An 8,673-nucleotide genomic window follows, 5' to 3' on the forward strand; every position below is an offset into this window, starting at 1 on the left:
GCTAAGAGCATTTGCAACTACATTGCGTAGTCCTGGAATGTACTCAATGGTCATCTGAAAGTTGGCCAGAAACTCAACCCAGCGTGCTTGTCGAGCGTTCATGACTGGCTGAGTAAAGATATACTTTAGAGAGTGATGGTCTGTCTTGACCACCGAGTCGGCTCCCATGAGATAATGTTTCCAAGAGCGATGAGCATGTACAACGGCAAGAAACTCCTTATCATAAACCGGGTATCGGGTTTAGATATCAAATGTTTATGGCTGTCAAAAGCAATAACTCTGCCTTCTTGCATCAAGACTGCTCCTGTAGCGATGTCGGAAGCGTCGGTCATGACCTCAAATGGAAGGTTTGGGTCAGCAATAGCCATAACTAGTGTGGTAGTGAGTGCTTGCTTGAGTTGTTGGAAACTATACTCTGTTTCGGGAAGCCACTGAAAAACTGCTGTGCTTTTCAATAATTCGGACATAGGAGCTGCGATTTCGGAAAACTGATAGACCTTTGTATGGTAGAAGTTTGCCAATCCGAGAAAAGAGCGGACATCATGAACATTCTTAGGAGTAGGCCAGTTTCGGATTACCTCGACCTTCTTGGGATCCACATAGATGCCTTGAGCTGAAATAACATGTCCCAAATATTCGAGTTGGGTCTTGAAGAACTCACTCTTCTCAACGTTGATGTAGAGAGAATTTGTGTGGAGAACTTCAAAAACTTGGTGAAGATGTTGTTTGTGCTCATGTAGGGATCTGCTGAAAACGAGGATGTCATCAAGGTAAACGATGACAAACTTATCGAGGAAAGGCCTGAAGATGTCGTTCATTAGTGTCATGAATGTGGCCGGGGCATTGTTTAACCCAAAAGGCATGACCAAACATTCATAGTGTCCATACTTTGTTCGAAAAGTTGTCTTGTACTCATCGCCTTCTCGTATGCGAATTTGATGATAACCTGAACGAAGATCAATCTTTGAGAATTGTGCTGCGTGTAGAAGTTGATCGAAGAGGTCATCAATGCGACGCAATGGATACTTATTTTTGATAGTGAGCTTGTTGAGGGCTCGGTAGTCGATGCAGAGGCGCATTGACTTATTCTTTTTTTCCACAAGTAGTACAGGAGATCCGAAAGGGCTGCGACTGGGCCGAATGTAACCTTTGTTGAGTAGTTCGGTCACCTGTCTTTGGATTTCTTCATTTTGAGTGTAAGAAACCCGATAAGGAGGTTTCGATGGTGGATTACTGCCGGGAATAAGTTCGATTGGGTGATCCACTGGTCGTCGAGGTGGTAACTGCTTTGGCAATTCCTGTGGAAAAATATCCAGGTAGGGCTGAAAAAGGTTGGTTGAGGTATTCAGGAGGATCCTTTGTTGGTGTCTCCTCTGCTACCGTAACCAACAGAAGTGAAGTCTTTACTTGACGTTTACGAACCCACTTCTTTACTTGTAGGGCATAGGCAACTCGGGTTGAAGGAGAGTCCCTAGAACCAGTTAACTCAATAAGTTTTCCCTGGTGGACAAACTGGATAGTATGGCTACAAAAACTGATCGATGGATCATAGTTGTAGAGCCACTGTTGTCCGAGTATGACATCGTACCGAGAAAGAGGCATGATGTCGAAGTTCAACTTGTCCGTATAATGTTGGATGCGAAAAGACAAGTTTTTGATCCTGGTGTTGCACAAGAAGGTAGTTCCATTTGCGAGTTCAATCTGATAGTCCATGGGACTAGGACGGGTGGTCAGCCGAAGTTTGTCGACCATAGAACTAGCTAGGAAGTTATGAGAGCAGCCACTGTCGATGAGGATAGTGACAGTTGTTCCACGAATCGATCCTTGGACACAAAGTACTTGAGTGGCCAGGGAAGGTTTGGGGTTGCTGGCAAGGCTCATGTGGATGGTATTTGCCATTCAAACAGCTTTTCCTTTCTTGTCTTGTGCTGGGGTAGCATCTTCTGTTTTGGAAGTACTAGGTTCCATATTGGAATTTTGCTTTGGTCGCTTGGGACAATCGAACCATCTATGGTCGCCTATATAGATGGTACAAAGTCCTTTTGTGCCGGAGTTGTTCTTCTTGACAGTGGCCGCATCTTTATGTTGGGGATGACGGTAATGACTTTGTGAAGAAGAAGAGGCGCGATCCTTGGAGGAGTGCTTCTGTTGGAATCCAACATACGATTTCTGAGACTTGTGGGGATCTTGAGACTGTCGCTGACCTTGATAACCCGAGTTTTTTCTAAACTTGGGGTTATCTTGAGGGCGAGCACCTTTGGCCATAGTAGAGTTCTGTGTTCTATTAGCACTCTGCTTCCCTGTGTTTTGGAAATCAGTAATGCGCTCTGCGTAAGCAATAGCGCCAGCTGTGGTGGTGATGTTTGCTTTGAGGACATCAATGCGTAACGAGGGATTTAGGCCTGAGATGAAAGCATGAAGGCGATCATCATCAGTTAAACCATCAATCTCCAGCACCAATGTGGTGAACTGAGAGATGTAGGAAGACAGGGAGCATGTTTGCTCCAACTGTCTGAGTTTTGAACCATAGTTAGGGGAAACGAAAACGGGGAAACGGGGAACGGAAACGTTTCGGGATTTCTAGGAGGGCTGAAACGGGGAAACGCCACGTCAGCAAGGGAGAGGAGTAGATGATGATGGAGAGCTGAAGCAGGCTGCAGGAGAGAAAGGAGAGGAAATGGAGTGAATGGGGCTGAAGGAGGGCTGGAAAACCTTGAGGATGGAGAGAGTATGAGGCTGAAGGAGTGGAAGGAGCCTAGAGACCAAAATCAAAAGCAAAAAGACAAAAAATGTGATTTTGGAGACCTAGCAGCCTGTGTTGTCTGAAACGGCACGTTTCAAAACTCTGAAACGGCACGTTTCAGAACTCTGAAACGCGTTTCAGACTGGCTGAAACGTTTCAGACTGGCTGAAACGTTTCAAGGTCCTGAAACGTTTCAGATCCTGAAACGCGTTTCAGGAAACGGGGCTTCTCTGAAACGGCGTTTCAGGCCTGGCTGGGCTCTGAAACGCGTTTCAGCGTAACTGTGTTTTGAACGTGCTTGGAAGTCCGCATTGGCAGGTATGAACTACTTACGGAGCACGTGTTCAAAACGTTCCTAAGTTAACACACTTTTGCCGTCCTTTAAGCGTCGTTGCCACCATAGGAAAGCTGTATCCTTGAGGAGGGAGGCTTCCAAGGCAATCTTTTTGCCTTCAGTGAGGTCAACAGTATCAAAGTACATGCACAGTTTTGCGAGCCATTAATCAACTGTTCGGCGATTTCGTTGACCAGTGTAGGCTTCCGTAAGTTTAATGTCAAGTCTTTTAGTTTTGGAAGCTTGGAGTAAGCGGTAGAGGGCACGGAGTTCAGTGTTTTCTACCTCAGGTGGGAACGAGTCCACATAGTCGTCCGGTTGTGTCACGTCATCCTCTGTATGTCTGGTACTGCGAGAATCTTGGAGTTGTTGGACTTTCTAGACCAAGTCCGAGATGCTGTCTTGAAGCTGAGAAATTTGAAATTGAAGTAGTGCTTTGCCTTGTAAGTTGACTTCAAGGGTCTTTTTTGGACTTGAGTCGCTTATCTCCGGAGAGGCTGCACGTGAGCGTTGCGACATATCTGAGATCCCTGTGAGAAAAGCACGAACCTGCAGGCTGCGCTCTAGTTTGTACCATTCCTGGAAGAAGATCCGGGCTGCTCCTTGAGGTTGCGCATGTTGGAGGGGGCAGGAGAAGCAAGATGGAACCAGCCGTGGAAATCTGATAAAGGAGGTCATGTCTGAGGTAACACTGGTGATGCCGAAATGGGTGTTACTGCTCGTGAGAGTACAGGGGTAGGTTGCAGAGTCCACGGATCTGAGAAGGGATAAGGAGCTGCTGTCGGGAGTGGAGGATATCCAAGAGATGGAATGCCTTCAGAGTGTGAATACTGTCTTGGGGAAGGTACAACCTGTGCAGGAGGATATCTGGGAGCTGAAGGAGGTGGAGAGTACCCTGGAGATGCTGAAGCTGAGGGGTAAAAGTCTCTCCAAAGATGGACAGCAAACTCGTGAGGAATATTAGGTTCTGGGTATCTACGTGTCTCGTGGAACACAACCTGGACTGTGCTGAGGAAGTAATGTAATTGAGGTGCCTCACGCAGAAGGTATAGGATGTGGTCCAAGTCACTGGAAGGGCACGTGACACAGAAGACCCACGATGCAAAAGCTCCGAAATGGGCTGGTTGTGCAATCTGAACACGATATTGTGTGGTAGATGATGCCTGAGGTGTCCTTGAAGCGACTGGGGAATTACCACGGGTTCCATGCTTTAAGGAGGAGGCTTTCATTTGCTGTAATTTGATAATGAGCGTCAAATAACAATATGAAAGAGAATCCTTAGAAATAGAATGGAAAGAATCCACCTGGCATAGATTAGATTTGCCAATTAGCTGCATAGAAAAGGCCTGCAGATCTCTGTCCGGAAGCTCATGTTGCTGTCTTTGCAAGTCCACATGGATGTGTGAACAAGCAACAAGTACTTGGCGAGACTTTCGAGGCAGAAGGGACGTTGGCAGAGGCGTGGTGCAGAAAAGGGCAGATTGCGTGGAACCAGACACGCTTTTTCCTGCGTTGAATTCAAAGGCAAGTACCTGTGGGGGGGCTGGGCCTGGCTGGTCGGAATTGGAAGGCAGCAAAAGGCCGCTGTTCACAAGCTAAGGTGGCGAGAAGAGCCAGCAAGAACCAGGCTGGTCTGAATCGCGATAGAGGGGCAGCAAGGGCTGCTGGTCACAGGTAGTTATGGTGGCGATGCTCTAGCGAGGGCCGGCTGCCAAAAACGATCCAGTAGATTGTAGGATGGAAGCCTGACAAAGGGCGCAGCCTGCTTGCATCTGGCGCTGCTTGTTGCTTGCTTCCAGGGCTGATTTGCGGTAGAAGAAGATGGCGAATTTCTGGCACCTTGGCGAATTTCTGGCACCTACGCTGTTTGCAGAAATCGGGGCAGCAAGATGACGATAGAGGCTGCATAAGGGGATCTGTTCGATCACAAGGTCGTGTAGGCAGGTATGCAAAAGAGCCGGCTGATGCAGGCCATTGAGAACTACGCAAGATGGAGGCCTGACGAAGGGCACGGCTTGCTGCAAGGATATGGCGCAAACACGTACGGCTGTTTTGGAGCAAAGAAAAATCACGATTGGATTTCGCTTTTTTTTTTCTTGCTGGTTGGTGGTTGCCAAAAATAAAAACGTGGGTTTGGAGAACCCTTGGGTAGTGTAGGGTTAGGTCTTGGGTATAGGGCTGGTTCCCCTTTTTAGGCCCTCTAGGTACCCTTTTGGTAGGGTGCTTGGTGCCAAAAGGTGTGCCTATTCTAAGGGGTGTGACCCTTGGAATAGGTGTACCTTTTCATGAAGGGATGTGACCCTGTTTTAAAAAGGGGTGTCCCCACACGAAAAGATGTGTCCTTTTTTCCATGATGGGGTGTGTCCCTTGGGTGAGGAGTCAAAACCCTTCATCAAAAGGTATGTCCGATGGTGAAAAAGGTGCGTCCCTTGGTTTTGGGACAACCCAAGCACATCAAAAGACACGATTTTTGTCGTGTCCATTCACATCAACTCGTGATGTGGGGGAGATGGAGAGGCCATTGATGACTTTAGGTGGGGTTGGCGCTAAAAATTTTTACGCTTCTCTTCCATGCACAATGTGCGCGGATATCCTTCTAGCGGAAAAAGATGTATCAGAAGGCGCTAGAAGGTGAGGGGCATTTCCTACAGGCAGGAGCGAAATTTGCTCTGATACCACTGTAAGAAATCCTAGATTTACTATATTTAGAAATGTGCTAAGGAACAGAAAGAAGACTGAAATAGCAAAGAACAAGGATCTGCTAACCTCGAAGGCCAAACAAGGTAGGTGATAATGGACACCCTTGTTTGATCCTGATAGTGCTCATGATCTCTCCTCTTTTGACTGCTATATTTCCCTATGCTTAAGGGAGTAGAGAGTACTATTAAATTTTCCTATCACTTGGCCTTGATTATAATTGGGAAGAATCCATTCAAAGGGAGTAGAGAGTACTATTAAATTTTCCTATCACTTGGCCTTGATTATAACTGGGAAGAATCCATTCAAAGGCTCATCAATTCTAGCATGATAACAGAGAAGTAACTAGGAGGCAAAAGTTTAGTCCCATCTATGGCTCTTGTGTATTTGGATTGCATTATCTGCCATGTAATGAGACTAGCAATAATCTCCTAGGCCAAATCTATAGATGGGAGAATGAGGCCCAAACATAGAGCCAAAGACTGTTTTGTTTTCCTCCAAACCACAAGTGTCCATTCATCAAACCATCCATAAGTCTAAGATATAGAGAAAGGAATACGTCACAGATCGTGACACCAAGCATTATTAGCACAAATCAAGGCATCTGGAAAAGAGACTGCATTCTAGCCTGTGCGTCCCAGGACAACTGGTGCTGCTCACAAGGAGTGTTACCTTGAGCACCAGTTAATCTAAGTGCATGAAAATCCTACTATGGGTCAAATTGTTGGACCTGCATGTCTAGGACAAGGCATAACACTGCAGCAAATCCTAGCCCAATATGAGCAGAGAGACAAGGATCGACACCAACAGGTTTTTACTCACCAAATTACAGGGCCTGTATAATTTCTTTGCCCAGGGGTGATAATAATCATGCACATGCATGCTCACATAAGTGGCATTACCATCATCACCACTCGGATACAAGGTGTGGTACTCGTCCAATTGTGGGATCTCCCCTTTTGAACGTAAAGCAATTTGAGTTTGTCTTTCATTTATATTGCAATATGATTCCTATGAAGTTCGAATCACTAGCAGTCTAGCAACCTAATATTGTAGTTCTAAAGTTTAAGACAGGCCCCTTCTTCAAAACATCACATAGGCACCTTGATTTTATTCTCGTATGAATGTCCATACAAGGTTAGCTGTCCGCAAGGGCCCTGACAGGAAGGGGGGACCAGGCACCTTGACTTCCTTAAGTACTTAAAGACGCTTTTATCTTTCCGAACAGTATGGCTGACGGAAGATCAGTGAATCCAAACATTGATTGTTTTGAGCACAACAGCCAGCTTGTTCCCTACCTTACACGAGGTACAAGCTCAGGGATAAGCTGTGGAAATGTTCCATGACTCTTGAACTCCCCAACAGAAAAAGAAGAAAGTAGAATCCTCACCCCTTGTTGTATTCGTATCAACACTTTTGATATGTCAAGCCGACCTTGCTTGTCAAATGCAGCTCTCCATTTCTTTTCAGTCAAAGTCTTGCCAACCTGTTAAGTCACACAGCTCCATTAGACAGAGACTTCATAGAATGAAACAAGTTAATTAGGCTGGAAAGTTTCTAGAAACTTCTTTGTTACAACATATGCATGTTTCGCACTTCCAGAACCAACGGATGTGTGAAACGGCAGAATAAATTTGCAAAGAAGACAAGTCCCAAACAATTACCTTTGGATGGAACCTAGAAGGAGTAACTTCTGTGCTACCAATCCGAATCTTGTAGTAAAGATCTGGATCATCCATCTCTAAGAAGAGAAGACTCTATATAGCTTGTGGGAGATCTGTTTGCAGCAAGAACGGTTGTAGCCGAGTTACACGGATTTCCAGATTATCAACTAAGTCACTATCTTTATAAAAATACTAGGCAAGGCTCCACTTTCCAAAAAAGGATGAAGTTTGATTTTCATCTACCAGAAAATACTTATAAAAAGTGACTGAAGGAATGTACAAATGACCTGAGTTCCTTTGCTCTTAGTGCTCGGAAGCCAGCTAAGGTTCTCAAAAACTTACCATAGTATTAAACGCCTTCTGAAAAAATCGTCCACCGGATAAAATGATCATCGCGTGAAAAACGGCCAAGGTACGTCTACCTTTCTGGTCATATAACGCAGCTGCAATAAACAAGCAATCAAAATGTAGCGCATATCTGGTGTAGTGTCAAGTAATGCTCACGAATGCAACGACGATGTAGGCATTTACGATTCCAGTTTACTTCGAAGAATTCGATGCATACATTACATTGCAGACGTTTCTGATTGCAAGAGCCAAAAAATAAATTCAAACGCCACCAGGTACAGAAATCGGCACTAATAGTGGACCTGCGAAATCAGATACAGCCAGAAGACGGCTCAAGACGACGGGAGGTGCAAAGGAATCCGATCTGCGAAAGGGAATTTTGGAGGAAGGCTGGAATGGTGTGGAAGATTACCTGGCGAAACAGATCTATCGATTATCGGAGGAACGAAAGTAGCAGAAATCTTCAAGGAAGGACTCGGATTGCTGAAGGGATGTGGTAGCTTGCAAAGCTTTGATAAGATTCTCAAAAGACAAGTGTTTTTTTATTTGGCTTTGAGTTGGATGTTACTGAGTTGCCTACCCAAAAGATACATTCTAAGATTTTGTAGTCTCCCATGCCAAGTCAAGTCAATATAGCCTTGGGCTTCATATACCCTTCACATGTTGCAAATCCCAAGGCCTTATTAGCTCACATTCACCCCCTCCATGCCTCGCATCAAAGCGTGGCTTCACACCACCCTCCCACCCTCGGAGGAGGACATAGAATTGGAGGTTGGCTGGCGGTTGCAGTGTTTCCCACCAACCAACGGTCATCAGGTTGATAATTTATGGCACAGACGTGGATGGGCCAATCATCTAGCAGTTGGAGGAGTTAGCCAAATGGGGCG

At 45.6% G+C, this 8,673-nt stretch overlaps 1 protein-coding gene across 3 annotated transcripts in view; it reads right to left on the reverse strand.

Annotated features, from left to right (window-relative positions):
* LOC147882668 (rab GTPase-activating protein 22-like) overlaps window positions 1–8,388 on the reverse strand; it is a 71,969-nt gene extending 63,581 nt beyond the window's left edge. Inside the window, exons 1-5 of one of the 3 annotated variants that reach the window (XM_087400387.1) lie at window positions 8,199–8,388; window positions 8,009–8,088; window positions 7,781–7,881; window positions 7,439–7,551; window positions 7,165–7,260 (exon numbers count right to left, since the gene is read on the reverse strand). In XM_087400387.1, coding sequence (XP_087256513.1) covers window positions 7,165–7,260; window positions 7,439–7,513 — 171 coding nt within the window. In that variant the 5' untranslated portion in view covers window positions 7,514–7,551; window positions 7,781–7,881; window positions 8,009–8,088; window positions 8,199–8,388. Of the gene's footprint in view, window positions 1–7,164; window positions 7,261–7,438; window positions 7,552–7,780; window positions 7,882–8,003; window positions 8,089–8,198 lie in introns of all 3 variants that reach the window. The other 2 variants (XM_087400386.1, XM_087400388.1) reach the window with 2 other exon arrangements.
* Between the last annotated feature and the right edge of the window lie 285 nt (window positions 8,389–8,673).

This window comes from Dipteris shenzhenensis, chromosome 29, assembly GCF_047967505.1.
Source record: "Dipteris shenzhenensis isolate YYH24624 ecotype China chromosome 29, Dip_SZ_1.0, whole genome shotgun sequence".
NCBI lineage: Eukaryota > Viridiplantae > Streptophyta > Polypodiopsida > Gleicheniales > Dipteridaceae > Dipteris > Dipteris shenzhenensis.